General features: G+C 36.8%; 1 protein-coding gene across 2 annotated transcripts; it reads right to left on the bottom strand.

The window, feature by feature from the left end:
* Nucleotides 1-856: 856 nt before the first annotated feature.
* On the bottom strand, nt 857-22,651 carry LOC121871762 (zinc finger protein 239-like). Of its 2 annotated transcripts, XM_042374202.1 has the most exons (5): nt 22,523-22,641; nt 5,333-5,443; nt 4,576-4,673; nt 1,413-1,543; nt 857-1,103 (listed from the first exon to the last, which is right to left on the bottom strand). In XM_042374202.1, exons 2-5 carry the CDS (start codon nt 5,420-5,422, stop codon nt 1,003-1,005), a joined length of 420 nt encoding a protein of 139 aa, XP_042230136.1. In that variant the 5' UTR covers nt 5,423-5,443; nt 22,523-22,641; the 3' UTR covers nt 857-1,002. The 2 variants fall into 2 exon arrangements, with proteins under 2 accessions (XP_042230136.1, XP_042230135.1); XM_042374201.1 differs by lacking the exons at nt 857-1,103; nt 1,413-1,543; nt 4,576-4,673; nt 5,333-5,443 and adding an exon at nt 17,480-18,630 and having other exon boundaries at nt 22,523-22,651.
* Between the last annotated feature and the right edge of the window lie 205 nt (nt 22,652-22,856).

The following is a 22,856-nucleotide window of genomic DNA, read 5'->3' as shown; positions in this document are numbered from 1 at the left end:
CATTAAACATACCGAATCCGTCTTACCCTCTGACCTGACTACAGACTGCTGCTGTGTTTTATGAAGATTAGTAGGGTCATTACCTAATACCTGACCATTGTGGACCTGGTCTCACCCTCCTCTGTATATATATACCTTGTTTTGTACTTCTCCTTAGTCTGTACTCACCCTGAAGATGTGAATTACACGAAAGCGCTTGGGAACTTCGTGTTTTCTTCTTTCCTTGTGGTTATCAGCATTATATATATATATATATATACCATCAAAGGCCATAGCATTACCAATGTCTTATGCCTTAACTGGGTGTGACATAACCTCCTTCTTGTACTCAATAAAAGGGAAAAAGTCTGTCTGGGATGTGTTGTTTGTTACCCCAAAGGTAACAGAGTTTGATAACATTGTCATCAGGATCACAAGAAGTACTAGAGATCCTTTCGGTTTGAGGAGATTTCAATAAATTGCTTATTTTATGTCGTTTTCTACCCGTTTACAAAAATTAGATTTATTCCTATTAATTTATGACTTCACAAGAAATTAAACAAAATATTTATGTAAACACTTGCTGAAAAAATAACACGATAATGGCAACACCTCCAGCCTTATACATGTGTCAACACAGTCCCTCACACCACCAAAATAATACAAAGTAAGTTAGATATGAAGGAAATACTCCTGTATGTGGTAATGCAAAGACACTTGAATAAAAGTTATTATTTAGTGTGGCATGTTAGTGTGTGCGCGTGTGTGTCAAAGTGAACGAAGGAGGAATAAATGAGAAGGAGGCCAGGCACAATTCACTCACAGGCTGGATAAGAGGGGAATGACAGGCCTACACTCAGGAGACACATAACCATAATAATTAAATACATTTATTTTTATATGTACAGGTTAGGTAACTGGTGATGAATTACATCTGGTTGAGTATGTGTATTGTACTTTATATATGTAACAATCTACAAATCATTGCAATAAGCACAGAGAAGTGCACCAAACATATTCTTCTTAAAACCATTCAAGCAGACCAGTAGCAAAGCGGCCTGTGCAGTACAACATGGCCACCACCCCAATGTAACCAAAGCTGCCACGCATACGTTTCTTCGGATCTAAAACACAAGATTAACATCACCAAGTTTAGTTTATAGAAATGAAGAGTAAATAATTTAGGATATGTCTCAGAAAGTTCAATAAAATATCAGAGGATAAAAAAAAATGATGTAATTGTCTTGAATTAAGTCTGGAAAAAAAATTGCAGAGGAATATATTTTACTACACCAAATGTTCTCTTAACTCATTAAAATATTTCAACAAAACAATGTCTGATTGGAGTAAACTAAAAGCCACAGTGTTTTCATTATACTGTACATGAAGTAAGACCACTAACAATTCTAAACAGGAGTGACAAGTTAACATACCTCCTGTATAGTAACCCAGTGCGTAGGCAACACGACCAGCACACCACACAGCCCCACCAAGAGCGCTCACTACTGGGTTATGGAGACCTCCTAACAACAATAGGGTCAGGAATGTCGGGTAATTTTCAAGACTGTAAAACAAATACAGTGTTGTCATCATCTGATCAGCCCATCCATCACATAAGAGTAAGTCAGAAATATTGCACAAATATTGCATCAATTATTGTACCATCTCAAATAGACAAGATGCAAAACTTTAGAGCTCTGCCTTTAAGCCAAGTGTTTGGTTCCTAACTGAACTAATAAGCATTATTATATTTTTTTGTCAATCAACCATATCTCAGTTACTACTAGCTGGGGACAAGAGTTGCCATTGCCTTTTGATAATAGAAGAAAACAGTATCTTATTTAATACAGTAAATTATCTATCAACCAAAATGTTTGAGACCAAGAGACTATCATGAATGTGTGTCCAGAGGAAGTTGTAAAAAAATAGAGCTGTTGTCAGTTTGGTTACGGTATATTATTAGTTTCTGCAAATACTTACTTCATTATTTTCAAACATTCTCAACATTATTAAGTCTACAAATAAACTTTCAATGCATCATCAGTCTCTTACAATCACCATATAACTTACTGACTCCAGGATTCAGCCAGATCCCCTAAGCTCTCTCCCTACCAGGCGGAGGTAGGAGTTATGTTGTGGTCATTTTTCAACTCGTAATTTCAGGTAGATATACCTGTATAAAACTTTCTTCATACATATCTTTTTAACTCGGTTACATGCACACACAATCCTACATACAGAATGAGCAAAAAGAGTAAAAGAAATAGCTAACATAAGGTCAAAAACAAAAGAGAATACTATAAACATTTCTTTGTGTGAGAGAACGAGAAGGGGGGGGAACGGAGTGTCGGTCGGCAGAAGCAGTGCCCTAGCTGGGCTGAGTTGCTATGGCAAGGTTTGAAGCCATGCAGCTATGTCTTATGAAAATGATTGTGTTAAACTTTCATATAACTTTTCCTTAATGGTTTCAGTTGCATTGAAATGGTTCAACAGAAAACTACAGACCAATCAACCTAATACCATGCACATGCAAACTCTTTCAGAATATTCTGAAGGATGCCATTATTCAACTCCTGACCAAGCACAGTCTGTTTCATGGAAAGAAAGTCCTGCTTGACAAACCTATCCACATTCCTTGAAACAGTAACAGACTATGTGGACCCTGGTTTACCAGTTGATGTGTTGTATTTTGATTTTTCTAAGGCATTTGACAAAGTTCCACATGCATGGCTAGCCTCTAAGGTCCAGGCAAATGACATCACAGGCAAAATATTGAAGTGGAATAACAACTGGTTCAAAGACGGGAAACAGAGTGGTCACAAATGGAGTATTCAGAAAAAAAAGGTTCTCTGTGGAGTACCACAAGGATCTATCCTGGACTCACCCTGTTTATCATCAATATTAACAACATAAACAAAATTATATCAAATCACACTCAAGTTTGTGAATGACACAAAGGTATTTGGGAAGGCAGCAAGTCAAGATGATGTTGCATCAATGCAAAAAGATTTGCACAGAAGATGCTGATACTGTACTGGCAAATGCAACTCTTCATAGGACACAACAATCCTAATCACAACTATTCTGTTAATAACACTTTCCTAGATACTGTTGTTACGGAAAAATATCTAGGCATTGTGATAGATCATTCACTGAAGCAAGCACAACAAGTCGGGGTAGCAGTGGAAAAAGAAAAGAAGAAGAATTAAAAGTTGTGCTTTCATATGCAGTAATATTTCCGTCAGCCAGAATCGTTCCTAAAGCCGGAATTTTCCGGCATTGGGAACGATTGTCTAAGGGGCACATTTTCCCGAAAATTCTGAGAAAGTTTTCCCAATACCCGGAAAATTCCGGGGACGGAGGAGTTTTTTCCGGTTTTCAGAGTCGTCTCGTTACCCGAAAATCTCTCATTCCCGGAAGTTCTCTGCACCAACTGTTCCGGCTAACGGGGATATCGATAACGAATTGCCCCTTAAGCTTTACATCACCATCTGGATTACTGTATACTATAAGCATGGAAACCCTACCTCCAGAAAGACTTAATATCCCCAGAAAAGGAGCAACACAGAGCAAGTAAGATGAGTCCTAAACTATATCTCATTTATCTAAGTAGACTGATGGCCTTTGGTTTAACAAATCTTCAGACAAGACACAATGAGGCAGATCTCGTATAGATAATCAAAACCTTGAAAGGGATGAAAAAGGTGAACCCAGGACATTTGTTCATTTATGTCACAAACCACCAACATGAGAGGACACAACTTCAAGCTAGTCAAGATGTCAAGCAGAACAAATTTAAGGAAATACTCCTTTACACACATAAGGAACAGTCTACCAGCTCAAATTGTGGAACTGAAAGCAATACAAGTACTTGACAGAAAAATAGCCTTGACAACACTATCAAGAAAAATGGAGGGATCCTACACAGGCCACTGGTATTCTTACCCAGCATGGCCACCTGTTATTATTATTATTATTTTTTTTTTTTTCAGGATTAGCCCACACAGGCACATTGGGGCCTGGGGGGTGTAATAATAATAATAATAATAATAATAATAATAATAATAATAATAAAGGTCCATAAAGAAATACAAAAATGAAAAAAAAAATCAATAGTGAGAAACAATTTATGTATGTTGTGTTGTCAAAATAAGAGAAACAATTGAGACCCCGCAATTGTATGTAAATGAGGTAGAAAGTCAGATCAGCAACCTGGGAACTTGGTCACAATTTTTGTGGTGCCATATGGCAGCAAGGTCTACCATTAGACAATACATTATGCTTCCAATATCTTCCCAAGCGGTAGTTTAAGTGGCCATTAGATAAATACAAATACTGTATGTGTGTGTTTGTGTTTTTTTCTGTACCTTTGCATATAAACCTTAGAAATTGGACAGGTAATGCACACACACTCCCAAACACCTACAACGCCTCCTCCATGAAACACAAAACACTAACAGTAAAAGATGTGGCTCTTGTTTTGACCACATCTTTCATAAAACAGATCCACCTGCTACTGTCATAAGAAGAGATTCAACAAGAGAGCAATAATGTTATAGGGTACACTGTACACTCCGGAAGAGACAACCATCTTACGTGTTTTGGTGTGCCCTCTGGTAACAGTTAAAGAGATCGTTATCAGGGCTGTACATTGTGGGATAGTTGATCTTCAGGTTCCTGCGCATGTTACCAACCTAGAATAACACAGTTTTCAATAATTCTTTATAATTCTGTACTTCAATCATTCCTAAATTATCAATTACTATCAAAGACAATATAAGAATTCTTATTCTTGTATCCAAAGGCAAAAGATACATTTAAAAACATCAGTCATCAAAAGGCTTAGGATGATCTGCATACAGTAGTACAGTCCAGTATATCAAATCTCAGACATACAAAAATGCTCTAACCACACATTAGAGCCATGGGTCCAGATTTATAAATGTTCATATGAGTATTCTTCATACCTTCAGATGTAAGAATGCATCTAATTGGCTGATCTATACTTAAACACAAACCCAACTATCAAATAGCATAAAAATGGACAAAATTGCACTCAAACTCAACATTAACTATACTGTTTACTATACTGTACATTCACTGTGAACCAGTCAAGGGACAGAATTTTTGTACAGTATCTTTGAAATTGTGTCTGTACTGTACATTGACTATGTCCAGTGCCAAGTGAATATATCTAGTTTTTGGTGAAAATTTTATCCAATTTTTGACCATCATAAGTAGTTACCACAGATTCTTTCCTACATCTTCAATAACATGTAAGGCTCATCCTATGAACAGTTAAGAATCTACAACATTATGTCTTCATATTAAACTCCTGGAAAACACTTGTTACCTTCATGGCTTTCCACACCAGCATGAAGGAGGAGCCAACAGCCACCAGCACACAGTAGCCATACTCAGGCTGCACTTCAATTGCCACCATCCTGACACCTGAGTTGTAACACTGAAACAAAATCTTTCTTGTATTTATGTAAGAAAAAATAATAAATGAGAGAGAGATCCATGTGCTCATTAGTTCTAATACCATCGACAACATATAATACTTACTGTATTTTTTTCTTTTTAATATTAATTTCTCTACTGACCACTCAGATGCTATATATAAGGTGTAAGGCATTATGTAAACTTCCTGCTCTTTATGTCCAGTAGTGAACAGTAAATTACATCTGATATACTTGACAACCACTCACATCTAATTTAATGCTACCCAAGATTTAAACATAAGTTTGATTAATTTTCTTCTAACATTTGTTCATAACTGATTATAGTAATGTATTGTGTAAGGCTGAATGAACGGCACCAGACATGTCATTTAATTTGGGTTATTTATACCACTGCAAATATTGTTTGTAAGCATTATTAGGGTATTTACCACAGTACTGTACAGCCATCTTGAGACTTTCTGTAAAAAAAAAAGTTACTCCAGTACAGTACAGTGCTACACATTTGTTTAAAACAGGAAATACTTTGTATAAAATTTTTGTACCTCAGCCATTTTCCCCCCAAATTATTTTTGCAGCAGTACAGTATTTATTTTGACCATTACCAAACTTCTCCAAAGTTTTACATTTTTTATTTATTTTGTAATTATTCTTTTATAAAATATTTTGCTCTTGTTTAGTCATACAACTGAAATGGTGTCAGACAAGTTCATTTACAGCTAAAAGATAATTTCATCAGGCCTCTTCTCCCTGTCTTATAATGATCCATCATTATATTTCTTATGAAGCTTTTGTGTACAATACAGTATTATCCTGTATGAGTGGCCACAAGTTTAGTACTGTAACTCTTAGGTGACAACATTGCCAAGAATCTCTCTCAACATATTCAATATAAGCACATTGGTTCAGTTTTACTATTGACACATTATAGTAATCCTCAAATATTGAGAAATTGTGATCTCTTCCACCTAAGAGCAAGTCATATATTACTACATATACTGTACAGCCCCATTAATGGCAGCAAGATTTACTTTCCTATACCAAATATACAGTGAGCTCCCCTTAATCCAGATCCCCTTGTAATCTAGACTGGGGTCCAACACCGTACACTTGTATCCTCAACCCGGAAGAACACTACCAAAATCTGGTTAGTACTGTACGTCCATCCTTGATAACTACCGATTTGGGATGAGCTGGTATCCTCAACTGTGACCCAATATTTCATTATCATGGGTCAGCGAAGGTCCCGTAAACAGTATTTTATGAGCAATAAACGTCATGTGCATTTTTTTACATTTTTCCCTTATATGCAGTAAAGAAAATGATTTTTATAAAATATATTACCTTATTTATTAAAATCTATAGTTTTGTCTTAATGGGAAGAGTATAACTGTACAGTGGTGTAATCAGATTTGATATAGGCCTCACGAGAGCTAATAGGTGCGAAAGATGTACTTCATGTGTAAAGGTTCTGGAGATGGGGCTGGCTGGTGCCGCATTCACCAGTTTGTTTTTATTTATTCATTATTATATTGATAAGCCTTTTATGGTGTATGTTTCATCAAAAATAACATATATAACATTAAGTAATAGAACAAAATATTATATATATAATTTGTAATTTGACTTCAAAATAAAAGGATAAACCGAATCTGAAGGTAATTCTTCCATGACCACTGACCCCCTCCTTTTGCAAAGGAATTTGGGTGAAGCTATTAGTTGCAGTGTTCATGTTTGTTTTTACTTATTCATTATATGCCCATATGATCAGCCTCTTATGGTGTGTTTCTTCATCGATAATATAAAATATTAAACAATAGACAAAAGTATGATATATAATTTGTAATTTTACTTAAAAATAATGGAGACTGAGAGGGACCTGCAGTAAGTCTGTTAACTGTATTGTGTGAGGTCAGAAGGATGTCTGTCTTGTGCCTATGGAGAAAGTTGTTTTTATATGAGGTTGGAGGCAGTTTGGGAAGCAATCCTATTTTTTCCGTAAGATAGTTGACTTACTTATTGTGGGTTTGCTTATCATGGCATTTTTCTGGTCCCTAACCCTGGAAAATATTGAGGACAGAGTAAGCCATTGTGATGGAGGAGCACTAAAGTGTAGTGTCTAAATAATATAAAAACAGTAGTGCATATAGTCAATGAAATTAGCAGTGAGAACATAACCTCTCCACCTTCGGTAATGTACAATTGCCAACACTCATAACTAGTACATAGGCTGGTGTGTTATGATAGATGTGGGATCTGTGTTTGTTCACACTGAATGGAGGAGCTAAGTTCAATAGAGTTGATTTCTCAGCCTGTGCTCTGTAACCTTTAATATATTTAATAGGTTTCATGAGTTGTAGCATTAGTTTTAACAGTAAACAGTAAAAAAAAAAATATAAATAAATAAATAAAATAAAATAAATAAATAAATCACAAATAATTGTCTGGCCCCAAACACAGGTATAATGGTCTGTGAGAAAAACAGAACTGTTAGACTGAACGTTTGTCATCAAAGGAGTCGTGTCAATTGGTATAACAGTCACCGAACAAAAATTACAAAAACTGTCCACAAATCATAGACTGGGAAGGCTCAGAGGATTTAATAGTCAAGACTAGTGTTAGACAGCTTACCACTGGACACTCTTTGCTGCTTCACTGATTTGTAGCCAATCACTCTACAGGTTAGTACAGTAGGTGGCATTCCTAGTGATGGGTCATTTTTCATCGTGAGTTCTGGACAAATCCTAGTGTTAACTTAGTATACAGTATGTATATATCTCTTTATTTGAAGATTTAGCGATATAATAATTTTATCGGATGGATTTATTAGGCATCTATAGATTGTTTGAACTGTGGACAGTGTATTGGACTCTATTGAATAGTTGTCGGTGTTTGTTCCAAAGTGAGTCGGAAAAACTGGAACTTAAAGTAACCTACGACTTAACTGAACCTAACATAACTGACGGATACTCTAATTGTAACACAACTTGAAAAGAAACTAAAACACTCTTTAGTAGTACAGTTGGTCCTCATATTACGCGGTTAATGTAACCCGGAGGGTACCGCGGAAAGTGAGAAACGCGTAAAGTGAATAACATAACATATGGGATTAATTGAAATGGAGTCCGGGCCGATCCCCAAACTCCACTTTTTGACGACACACAACTATGTTGTAGTAAAAATATTATCTTAACTTTATGATGGCATGCACACACAATTAATAATTAAGAGAAATATCAATAATATTAGGTTTTTTAACACTTACATTAGTAGAAAAGATGGCTGGGCACACGGGGATGGGCGGTTGGTTCCGAGGCAGAGGGCAGATTATTGGCCCTCACCTGTATCACTTATATCAATTGTATCACTATCCACCACAGAGGCTTGCAGGGCCTCTTTGTCAAACTCCCCAAAATCCATATAAGTCCATATCCTCACCATAATTATCACTATCACTGACTTGGGCCGGCTGTGGTGGGTGGCGGGTGAAGAACTGGTAATGTTTTGATGACTGGGCGACCTTGTGCGCACCATTTTCGCGCCTCTTACACAACATGGCGGATGGTGGGAGGTTTGGATCAAAAAATGGCGCGGCTTGCCAGCCGCTCTCCGCGTAATGGGGTTCACGACCGCGGAAGGTGAAAATGTTAGGTTCTGGCAAGGCACCGCGTTAACGGTGAAACGCGGAATGCGGGACCGCGTAATATGAGGACCAACTGTATTAATGCAATAAAATATTCATAATATGATTTAGAAAAATTAAAAGCATAATTTTTAAAACACAGTATACTGTACAGCATGTGATTATAACTGCGCTTGTTGCAGGCAGTTTCAAGTGTGGGTCCCAGAGTTTGCATGTGTCTCAGGCATCGGACATAGAAAGTGTCGAGAAAAGAAAGCTGGACTGTGGACTTTGTCTAGTCAGCACTTAAGAGGAATTTGCCAGGACTGCCTGGTGGAATGGCAGTTGGGCCAGTGGACTTCCCATAGTCCGTAGGAGGCCACTGGAGCCAACATAGAGAGTGAAGTTAAGTACTGAGTGAAGAGTACTGTACCACAATAGTGAAGGGTTTGGGTTATGGACTTGCAATATTCTACAGGAAAGTGGGCACAGAACTAATCCTTGTGTGTTGACTTTTACAAAAGGTCACAGGAAAGTTCCAACTCTACAGTACAGTATGGCCCTAGAAAGCTCATCTTATGTAAAAAGATATATTGTTAATAAAATACTGGCACTTTCATGGAGAAAGTTTAAGAAAGGTTGTAAATTAATTCATATTTTTACTGTATTTCTCTTGCTGTACCTTGCTGGTTGGGTGAAAAAGAAAAAAAGTGAAAGTGAGGACCCTAGGCATGACTGCCTTTTAGGGAGAGTGTAGATACAGCACACTAAGCCTTCGGCACACAAGGAGGCAGTATGGCCGGTAATGCTCTCAACCGCCTTCACTTCCCCAAGTTGCAAACTTGGGTACCCATTTATAGCTGGGTCAACTGGGAGCACTCTGGAATCAAACCACCAACCCCTGGAACAGGAAACAAGTGCAGTACCATTCAAGCGCCACGTTTCAACATTGATGTCGGGCTAATAGGAGGGGGGGGGGGTAACTAGAGAAGACTTTGGATCCTCAGTCTGAGTGTTCTCCCAAATTTAAAGACACTTCTAGTCTTTCCGATCTGGGACGTAAGTGTCTATTAAGCATTGGTAGTGCTCAGAACATAAAAAGTTGTGGTAATCTTTAACTTGTGGATGACCATTATGCTTGCTTATACTTTACCATAACTACCCTAGAGTTATTTAACAACAGTGTAGTTTGGCAGTACTGTATGAATGGGACGGCACACCATTAAAATGGTCAGATCAGCGTTGGAGATTACATTCAGATTACCAACTATAACATCACTGTTGTGTGATGACAATGAGGGTAATTGTGTGGGCACCTGATTGAGGCTAGATGGGGCAGGGGTAGATGACTGCGCAAGCGAGTAGAAATCACGTCAAAATAATATGAAATGATTACTTCAAAGAAGTGGTGTCCAGCAGTATTGATATAAGTAACCATAAATGCATACTTACTGAGTACCTAATATTATACAAGAGATAAGTAAAACAGACTGTGCATAATGACTGGCAAACAGCTTTACTGGAACATTTCATCACAATGTTTACCTTCATTTGAAGGAATAATTCTTATGAAGGTCTCATTTGGGGTGGGGGGGGGATGCAATTTACTTTTGCTTTAAAATGTCTTTTAATAATATTAATAATAATATTATTATTATTAAATTTTTGTCTGATACTGTATATAAAATAACTTCATAGCGAATCAAAATTCATTTCAGGGATTTTTTTTTATGAGATGAAATTTTAAGCTTTGTTATAAACAGTCTTATATCAGCTATTCAAGTACAGTGGGGTATGCTATAACGAATCTAATTGGTTCTAGAACCTTGTTCGTTATAGCATTCGTTCGTTATAGGATTAATCCGTTCCAGGCCCCCAAATACAACCACTTAACACTGAAAAATATAATATAAAATTGTAAAAATTGTAAAAAAGTGCATAAATATGCATCTACACCCCTGAAATAAAGAATATCATTAATATTTGTAATAAAAAAACAATAAATTAGAAAAAAAAAAAATTAAACAATGTTCGTTGTAGGAGTTTCGTTCGTTATAGCATTCTCAATTTTATAGGTAAAACCGTTCGTTATAGGAATATTCGTAGTAGGATCCGTTCGTTATAGCATACCCCACTGTACTGTACACAAGAGTTCTGTGAAATTAGGAAACATTAAGGAATAATACAATACAGTAGCTACACTCAAATGGTTGTGATACGGGGAGCAAAATTGACGAAGTATAAGGAAATACAGTAACAGAATGATGTACAGTAAGTGGAGAAAAGATAAAAAAATAGTGGAAACAAAACAGAGAAATAAGATTCAAACAAAGACCTGTGAGGATAATACCAGGGGAGGACACTTACACATGTATTATTGTGGAGGTGTGTCAAAGTTCCTCCAGGGAAAACTGTGAGAGTTAAAAGCCTGGAGCAAGCACTGAACACACGACAATTTACGCTGGGTCTATAAACTATGTCACACTTCATTATGTAAAAAAAAATGTCAGATGATGATGTTCATTAATAAATATAAACTACTTTGAAATATTTCCTGGTGATTTTAATGTTTTCTTTTATGGAAATTTGTACATGATTATACTAAAATGTGATACATATCTCTTACAGGATGATGAAAATACAAGAAATCTGCAGTACCTACAATAAAACCCCATAACTTGACATCAGGTAAGCTGGCACAGCACTGGATACCTGTTACATTTTTGAGTAGCCAGTAAATTGCCGGGACCCGAGTCACGTGTGAGAACTTGAACAGACCCACGTTTGTTGGCCCCGTGAGCAACAGTTTACATGCACCTCTCATCATTGAGATTAAGAATAAAGTGTAGCCATAAGTTTGTAAGAACAATTAAGTCAAAATGTCTGCAAAATATAACTGGTACATTAAGTCCAAAACAACATTGTTTCGTTATAACGTTAATACTCTTGGAGATGCTCATGACAACAATGTTTTACGGTCCGCCTGATCCATTATAATGTCGTCCTAACGTTATGTTAGTACCCAACTCAGAATACTTTGTATGGCACACAGAATATGGACTCCACGCTCTCTCAAATGGAACATCACAGCATTCCCAAGCATCATCTTCCCAATGTTTCTTATGCTTCCACAATGTACAGACGTGTTTAATGTGTTTTTGCTGCAAAAAACTGTCTTGTGACCCATTGAAATGGCTTCCAAGCACCCATAAAGTCAAAGTGATGCTAGTGTTGTGAAGAAGAAATGCAAGACCATTAGCCTGGCTATAAAAAAGGAGATTTTAAACAGTTTTGATAAAGGTGAATGTGCTGTGGACATTGGTGTAGCGTTGGGCCTAACCCTCGTACTGATATTTCCGTTAGCCGAACAGTAGATGCAGAGCACTTCTGGGAATGAGAGATTTCCGGGTAACAGGACGACCCTCTCAAAGCTGGGAAAAAATCCCTCATCCCCAGAGTTTTCTTGGAAGTTTCAGAAATTGCCCATTACGTCATCTGTCGAACCTGGAAAAATCTTCTCCATCCCCGGAATTTTCTGGCTACTACAGTAGATAAATTTTCTCGGAATTTCCAGAAAATGCGCCAGATTTTCATCTCTCAAACCCGGAAAAACACTCCCCCCACACCCTTGGAATTTTCCAGAAAATGTGCCCCTTGGAAAATCGTTCTGGAAAATTCCAAATTTGGGAAAAATTTTCAGAGAAAATTTCAATTCTGGCTATTGGAGAGTTCCGGGTTTGAGGGATTCCGGCTAACGGAGAAATTACTAGTACATGCCCTTATAATTCGCGGGGTTAGGTTCTCAAAACGGCTGCGAATAGCTAAATCCGCTAATAAAATTTAGTGACCGGGGGGGGGGAATATTTTTACTCGTGTGCAAAGAAGTGTACGTATATTCATTTTATGTGTTTGCCCTTAGGACAATTATTTCTTTTACCTGTATTGTATATATGTATCTGTGTATAGATTCTCACAATTTTTAATATATTTGTTTTTTTTTTATTATTTGTGAGAGGATTTTCCCATTACTATTTATTTGTGTCCTCACAAGTGAACGGACCCGGGTTTGATCCCCGGGCAGGGTGAAACTATGGGCAAGTTTCTTTACGCCATTTGCCTCTGTCTACCCAGCAGTAATTGGGAACCTGGGTGTTAATCAATTTGCGAATCGTGTTCCGGGGTAATGGTTAGCCAGTGCAGTTGGCGAGTTGTCCGGTCTTCTCGGACTATTCCTTGACACTGGATCATACAACTCGTTAACTTTGGGTGTGGTTGTTGTGTTGGCGACAGCTTCTACACCTTAAACAAATTCATGCCTAGGTGGCCCTTGGGCCGACCATCCTCATTACACGAGGGGCAACCGTTATATGTGTGTGTTTCTACACACACACATATATGCAGGGTGTATACAATACAGGTAAAAGAAATTACTGTCTCTAGAACGAATGGCTCCCTGTCCTGGCTACGAAAATGCCAGCAAATTTAAAACTATCCTTAGACATTCTTGGGTACATCCAGGGTGTCATCCATGAATAATCGTGGTCTGCGAATTAAAAATCCGCGAATCGTCAGGACAAGCTGTATATAGTATCCAGACCACCACGGTCAGGATTAAGGTTTTACAGTATTAATTAAAAATTAATTTGGTTTCTATTTATCTTTTGGGATGTTTAACATATACTGTATATTAACTACAAAAATTCCATTGAATTTATGTATGTAGGTACTGTATTTTATGGGGTGAAAAGAGGCTGGAGAATGTAACTAGCGTATTTTATCCATTTCTTACGGGAAAACTGATTTCATTAACATTGTGGTTTACAAGAGTATAGACAGTTTTTCAGAACAGTTTACTGTACAGTACCCGTGAAGTGTTGCACACAATACAGTACAGAACAGTTTGTTTCCCTCTTACAAATTCATCAAGAAATTGCCCTTTGCTTTTGTTAAGTACAATACCTTATATAACTCTGATTTAATTCATTACACAGTAATGCATATATATGCCTAGTACCGAAGGTTGGCAAGGCCTCAGTCCCATATGTGCAGTCATGGGGTATTTACTGTATATCATTCATACTGTTTCTGCAATTTGCATGACAATAATTAAACAAAAAAGAAAATAACTTGCTTAACAGAAACACAGAAGGAAAAATGTTAAGAGATAAACATAAGATATCATTCAATTTAACAGAATGAGCTCATAATATTCAAGCGACATCTTTGCATTTTCTGACTAACAATATCAAATATATATTAAGTGCTATTGCAATGATGAAGACTACAAGTTTGAGAACAACCATAGTATTTGTGCTAATCTATATTTCTGGACAAAAATTGTATCTGTTATAACCAAACAGTTATGTAAATCTAACACCCAAATATGAAGCTTCCCTAAGAAGTATTTAATCATGCATGAAGGATTTTGCTACCCTACAACCTTCAAAAACAAGACCCATTACCTTATGCAAGGTACAAAGCATACATACAGTACAGTACAGTATTATATTGTTCCTGCATATATTTAACCCTTCAAACCCCTCATATAAGCATTAGTTTTTGGTGTGATTTTCAGTTGAAACGAAGCGAACATCTTATATTCTAGTACGGAATATTATTACAGGTGTACAGTTTCAGACAATATTCCCTGGGCACTTGGCAGTACCTGGCATGTAAGCACTTAATGATCATTAGGTGAGGAGATTGTAATTTTAAAATATTTTCTCAGAATTTTCTTGGTACAAGTGACATCCCCGTTAGTTGGAATAATTGGCGCAGAGATTTCCGGGTACAGTATCGAGACGAATTTCTCATCCCTGGAATTTTTTGGGGTATTGGGAAAGTTTTCAAGAGATTAAATGATGCATCTCACATGGAAAGACACCCACACATCCCTGGAAGGTTTCCCGATGCTGGGGAAAGTTTTCCCAGAGTATATACTTTACTAGCATTGAAGTCTAAACATCTAAATTATGCACCTCGCATCGACAAACACTCTACCTTTACATTTAAGCCGCAGTTACGATGAAAAACCTCTATTGTAGCGACCAAGTGTATAAACTTTCATTCACAGCGTCTGTTATATCAGTCTCCAAGAGATGAATTTGGTACCATAGTGATCCTGAATAATTTCTCCACAAGATGTTTTAGTAAAATAGCCTTATATAAAATATTTTGACACGATATAATGACGGGGGCTCATTTCTTTTATGAAAAAACGCAAGAAATGTTTATACCGGAGGCTATAAATCACTTCTACTTAAGTTAGAAACCCCAATTTTCCTGAAATAATCCTAAATAGTTTTTTTTCAAATACTGTATATAAATCTACAGTATATGATACAGATGTGGAAGGTGTGACTGTCGCTGTGTGTCACAGCCAACACTGGAATTTTCCACCCTGTACTGGAGAGTTTTCCCGAGAGTCTAGACTGTGCATCTCACACAAACAGACACAACTGTACTTATTTACACAAACACCACACTACACGTCCAATACAAGGTGAATAAAAAATAATGTCCAGTACACCTATACAGTAATATCATATATCCGTTAGTCAGAATTGAAATTTCTCGGAAAATCGTTGCCAAAGCTGCAATTTTCCAGAAAATTACGGCTTTGGGAACAATTTTCCACGAGGTAAATTTTCTGGGAAATTCGGAGAAAATTTCCCTAACACCTGAAAAAATCTGGGATGGGGGAGTGTTGTTGGGAGTTTGGGAGATAAAAATCAGGCATATTTTCCGGAAATTCAGAGAAAATATTTTCCAGTACCCGAAAAATTCCGGGGATGGGAGATATTTTTCCTGGTTGGAGAGATGATGTATATTGCTTAATTCTGGAACTTCTGAGAAAATTTTTCCAATATCCCAAAAATTCTGGGGATCAGGGAATTTTTTTTCCCAACTTTGAGAGTCGTCTCGTTACCCGGAAATCTCTCATTCCCAGAGGTGCTCTGCATCTATTGTTCCAGCTAACGGAGATATCATTTATACATTATTTTCTCGATTTAATGAACTAATTCAAGCAAACCCTTTCCGTTAAATCAAAATTTCTGCTAAATCGAACTTTGTTATTTTTGCTCATTTTGCGAACTAGTTTGCTAAACCAAGCGAGATTCCATCAAACTCCGCGCCAAATGCACCGCTTGGTGCATGAGGTTTGTTTACATCCACTCAGTTTGTGTTCTGCCACCACTGCGTGTATTGTTCACTGCTACCTCTCTGTCAAATAACTATAAATATTGTAATTAGACATGATACCAAAAGTCTCAAAAAGAAATGGTGTGGGGGAAAAGTCAAAATAGTGCGGCTACCAATTGGAAAAAGTTTGGAATTATAGAAAAAATTTACAACAAACACCAAACCCCCAAGTTTAAGGTAAGTCATGAATAATGTTTCTAATGTTTCTATGTACCTATCATGTGTCTGAGGTGTCTCTATAGGTGTGAGCGTATTAACAGAATTAATCTTGATATAGTGAACTACAGTAGTTCACTAAACTGAGTGAAAATATCAGACAAAATTCCTTCCGCTAAATCAAGAGTTCGTTATATTGGATTCCATTAAATCGGAAGTATACTATACTACTGTACTGTACCGGTATATACTGCGCTCTTCAGCAGATGATGCTGTTTCAGTAGGCATACACTGTCTACTCTGATACTGTACAGCACTGTATATGTAACTGTAATTACTTTCTACATCTTAACGCTGATTTAACACTAGTATAATCTTGGCCGATTGTGTCCTGGTACAGAAATGTACAGTACTGCACAACAGAAACTGTATGCAAAAACAGAAGCAAGTGGCAGCAGAATATGAACTATGCGCGCGAACCTACAACCAAAGTTACCCAAGCAGTTATTCCACCCGTGCAGCCTGGAACATAGGGGGAATGTGCGGACGCTTCAGAGCATGATGCAACCTCTAGGAACTCCCAGAAAATCTGTTCCCATGCCCAGAACAGAGAGATTCTCTCAGATAATCGTTCTCATGCATGGAATTGAGAGTTTCATTGGAAATTTTCTGGCTCAAAATTAATTCTAGTTCTTGGAGAGTTCCAGGGACCAGGGGTTCTGGCAAATGGGGATTTTATTGTATTAAAGAGTGGGTTTTTTCCATCTTGTGATTCCACCATAATATATGATGAAAAGCAGCATTATTAGATATAAATCAATCATATAAATGACCCAGAAATAGATGCCAGATACTGTATTGCTAAATGTTCAGAGAATTTTCTTTGCTACTGTACATAACAAAAGTAATGTAAATTTTAAAAATGAAATAAAATCATGTAATATATATATATATATATATATATATATATATATATATATATATATATATATATATATATATATATATATATATATATATATATATATATATATATATATATATATTTTGCTTATGATACACACAAAGTATCAGAAGCCAAATCTCAGGTAATAGAGCTACTGTCTCTGGTACAATATAACAACACAAATCACAGTGCCTATCACCTTTCTTCAACCATCTGGTAGGTCAGAAATCCCAACAATACACATAACAAATGACACATATACACATACAAGATTATGGGATACAGTACAGTACATTGATGACATGAGACAGATTTTAAACATTCTGATACACTCCATTGTCATCATTCATATCAATGACTTCATCTTTAACATTAACATTTACTTGCAGAAACTTGGAAGAATCAGCACCTTCTTCCATATGTTTACTACTTTGTGGTGTATAATTTTCTCCAATGATGAACATGGTTTGATCTGAATGGATATCACCTGCTGGATTAAACACTGCACTTATTGTTGGAGACACAGCTACACTTTGGTCATCCACTTTTTCTTGACTGGATTTCTCAACAGGATTTACTCTCATAGCATGATGTTTCATGTGGTCCTTATATATATGACTTTGGCTAAAGTTTTGGTTACAAACTTCACATACATAGGGTCTCTCTCCAGTGTGAACCCTCGTGTGTCTGCGGAGATCTGAGTTTTGGGCAAACCTCTTCCCGCACTCTCCACATGCAACTGGTTTTTCACCAGTATGAACCATCAAATGTTTCTTCAGCTTCCCACTCTCTGTAAAACATGCACTACAAAATATACATGCAAATGGCCTATCACCAGTGTGGAGTCTTGTATGCCTTTTGAGATCACTGTTTTTAAGGAACCCTTTTCCACATTCATTACATATGAAATTTTTTTCCCCAAAATGTGTTTTAGTATGATTCTTCAAATCACTTTTCTTAATAAATGTTTTATCACATTCTTTACACTCAAATGGTCTTTCCCCTGTATGATGTCTCATGTGAACAGTGAGCTTCACCTTTTCTATAAAGCCCATGCCACAAACTTCACAGACAAAGGGTCGTTCACCAGTATGAATCATTGTATGTCTCTTCAAATCACTGTTCTTAGCAAAAGTTTTCCCACAATCTAGACATTCATAAGCCTTCTCACTAGTGTGAGGTTGTTCCTGGAATTCAGATGACTCCATGGTGTGGTGTGTGTATTCTGTGAGATATGTCCAGATGATCCTCTTAGATGTGTCCTGTAAGCATAATCTAGAAATAATTTATACACCAACAAAGGTGAATGAAGACAAGCTAAAATATCAAATACTTAATCACAGTTATGTTTTCCCTTACTTCAAGTTCTGAGTCGTACCTTTAAGTTTAGAATATAACCAATTTTTGTAGTGTTTATATGTACGTACAGCATGCCTCTAAAATTCGCAGTTAGGTTAAGTTCTCAAAATGCCCTCGAATAGCCAAATCCGCGAATAACATTTGCTAACCAGTGGTGTGTGTGTGTGTGTAGACACACACAGACAAAACACATATAAATAAATAATAATGGGACTTGAGGGTAGACTCACACATTTTTGCTACATTTGTTTCTGATTACAGCGATATCCCCGTTAGCCGGAACAGTTGGTGCAGAGCACTTCCGGGAATGAGAGATTTCCGGGTAACGAGACGACTCTGTCAAAGCCGGAAAAAATCCCCCATCCCCGGAATTTTCCAGGTAACGGAAAAATGTTCTCGGAAGTTCCAGAAATTGCCCATTACACCATCTCTAAAACCCAGAAAAATATCCCTCGTCCCCGTAATCTTCCGGATAATGGAAAATTTTCTCGGAATTTCTAGAAAATGCACCTCATTTTCATCTCTCAAACCCAGAAAAGAACTTCCCCATCCCCAGAATTTTCTCAGAATTTTCTGGAAAATGTGCCCCTTGGAAAATCATTCCCAAAGCCGGAATTTAAAATTTCAATTCTGGATATCGGATAGTTCTGGGTTTGAGGGGTTCCGGCTAACAGACACATTACTGTATTTGTGAGAGAATTTTCCCATTATTATATATTTGTATGTGTTTAGTGTGTATGTTTACACACACACATGCACATACAATACTGGTACAGTACATTTGGGTGACAATAATTGTTGATATGATGTGTGAAGGTCTGGATTGGGGAGTTACAGTATTCAAGAGAGACCGCACCAAACTCCTATGTTTGTAACACAGTAAACAAAAGGATGGTTCTGATTTCAATATTAAAATTAACATATTATTGGGTCAAATTATATGTATATAATATCTATAAGAATGTCCTGAACTATATACAGGCAATAAATATATTAATCTTAGGTGTATGTATAACTTATCATTATGCAAATTAAATCCCTTGTACCATATTTGTTGAGAATCCATGTCTGATCACATTCAAATTGCCAGCAGTATGTTACACAAATGCCTTTTACTAATATTTTTCTTTTCCCAATTTACAAACCTATTAATGAAGACCCCATAAAAAATATATATATCTCGCCCTTCAACTGAGACATGACGAATATGAGAATAAAGTTTTGTGCCATTTTGTTTTAAATTACACTCTAATATTATCATTCATAAAGCACATTAAATGTCCTAGAGTAGACTTCCCCTGATCTACCCACACCTCAACAAGGCCCTCAGTTGCCTTTCATGCATTACAGGAGATACATGTTCGTCGTCATTAGCGGCAGTCTGCCCACCCGCCACCCCCAGCTGTTTGTCCCCAATAGCTCGGCTCCACGTGCTCACCTAGACATTCCTCCACAGCTGAACAAATATTAATGCAGGTAAATGATTTAAATTGTTAGTTTAATTCTCTGCATACATATATTTAATTATATAAAAATACACAGTAACATGATTTAAGAGCCTTTATTGGTAACAGTCTAGAACACTGATTTATGAGGTGGAACAACTTTAGGAAAAATTTCTATAAAAGAATTAAAAGTTTTGTCTCTTTTTCTGGCAACTGTTTTTGTCCTAAACACAAATCTACATCGAGACAAAAAATCCCCGCACCACCACGTTAACCTGTTTACATTACTACAGCATAGGATGTCGTACCATAAGAGACCAGTAAGATGAACCACCCAAACGTACCTAGGTTAGGTTTGGTAGGTTAATTTACATTGTTAAAAAAGGTAGGTAATGTAAGGAAAGGGCATTGGTAAGTGCTTGGTCACCTTAGGTTAGGTTAGGTTAGGTTATGTATGTAAAAGGTGCTGGGAAACTTTTGGTCACTTATGTCAGGTAAGTTAATTACAGTTGCTGCTTCTCACGAGTTGTCACTTCAGACTATTATGAAGTGTGGTAAAGATTCTTTATAGTACAAAACAAAAATTAGTACTAAAAAAAAATGGATTTATTCATGTTTTTGATGGCGATTTAAAAAATATGACCTTTATTTTTGGCACTGATGCATATTTGTGGAGATATGACAATACTTTTCACAAAGCGGACAGGGCTTTGAAGGTACAGGAAAATGTGGGGTTAAAATGCTAAAAACAACACCAATAAGTCAGTGAGTAAATAAAATACAGTACCATAAATTTTAAGTGTAGCCTTGTTCGTTTCAGCGCATGTTCGTAAGTTGGACGCTCCTAACACGGAGACTGCCTGTACAGTATAGAGACAGAGAAAATATTATACTCTACAGCGTTTGTCGGAAATTTTTATACAGTATACAGGTAGTCCCCGACTTACGACCAATGGACTTAGTCCATTGGTACTTACGACCTGCTCTGACCGTACGTCCATCGGGACATACGACCGCGGCAGTCGTGACCAAAAATATTTTCAAATGACGCGCGCATTTTCTATACCGAAACATTTCCGTCTCGGGTCGCCTCGTGGGTACACTCACTCAGTGGAGCGCTTAGTTTGTGTTTGGCTATCGTATCCTATAATGATCGCGCTGTGAACTTTCGTTATTATCGTATTTAATTGACTTTATAATGACTGGAAAGCGTAAAAGTGAGAGGGGTGGTGCTCCACACAAAAGGAGACAGGCAATTACTATAAAGGAACTATAATATCTCCTATTCTATGGAAAAATTATTGGGATAGAAGACCAGATACAGGCGTGTAACACATAAAAGCAAGCAGTCATCGATGTTAAGGTGAGTGAGCAGGAAGTCATGGGTGGTTTGATAGATTTAAAAAACGCTACAGTCTACACAATGTTAAGGTGAGTGGAGAGGCAGCTAGTGCCGATGTTGGTGCTGCCGAAGCTTTTAAGGTTAGATAGGTAAGGTTAGGTGGGTTAGACAAGGTTGGGTAGCTTAGGTAATAGTAGGTCAGGTTTTAATAAGTACTGTGTATTAGTGTTTCAATTTTCTTGCTTAATATCATACAAAAAACACCTAAAAAGTAGATAAAGTTCCATAAAGTCCTTCTGGTGCTGACCTTCTCCTACATCATAACAAAAGTTAAGTGGCAACTGCCTTCTGGAGTTACAGTATAAGTATTAACAAAAACTTCTTGAAAAAAAAGAAGTAATTATTCAGATAATGACCATCAGCCGATTATTCATTAAAATGGGTATAAATTACTCTGTTTTCTATTATTTTATTAGGGGACACTATTATGTTTGGAAAATAATATAATGGCTGAAATCATGTACTAGCCTAACCTAACCTATATCTTAACTCTCCTATATATATAAACTAAGCATTTACACAAGAAATTGAATAGAAGTGAAAGTAATCAGCATATACACACTCCACTGATGGTCACAGGGCATATATTAGCTTAAAACATTACCTATGTAGAGTGTCATTTAATGCATCTACCAAATTGTCAAAACCTAAGATGGCTTTCCACATATTCTGGACCTGGAGATCACTATTAAATCCAAAATACATATCAAAATATAGCCTAAATAACAAAAACTGACCTGGTAACAAATGGAAATAATTAACATAAATCAATACATAATTGTACTTCATGAAACAACCTACACAAAACTAAGCAAACCCGGCCTCCACCATTATTAACCCAACCACAAGTTATTACTCGACTTTAAACTTAATGAATCTCTTAGGTTTAAAGTTCGTTGATAACATACCAATATTCTGATAAATAACAAACAGTAGTAAATAACTTACACGTCTAATTCAGCCAATAAAGAAAACAACTCAACCCCAAGCACAAATTCCTCCCCCAGACAATCCCACAATGGCGTGAACAGATACCCTTGTTATTACTCCTGATTAAATAGAGTTTATATGTTACTGAATGTTACTTAAAGTCCATTATAGTATAAATTATATTAAATTTATTGGTATTTATTATATAGGATATATTTTACTCCCATATTCTAAACGGATCACTGGTTGTTGAATTACCAGGTGTGTGTGGGTGTACTGAGGAAAATAATGAAAGGAATTATTACTTTAACATATTGGTGTAGATGGTTGGAAGTACTGTATGTTGTGTTAA

Source organism: Homarus americanus, unplaced genomic scaffold, assembly GCF_018991925.1.
Source record: "Homarus americanus isolate GMGI-L3 unplaced genomic scaffold, GMGI_Hamer_2.0 scaffold39675, whole genome shotgun sequence".
Classification (NCBI taxonomy): Eukaryota; Metazoa; Arthropoda; class Malacostraca; order Decapoda; family Nephropidae; genus Homarus; species Homarus americanus.
This window is presented reverse-complemented; position numbering and strand designations above follow the sequence as displayed.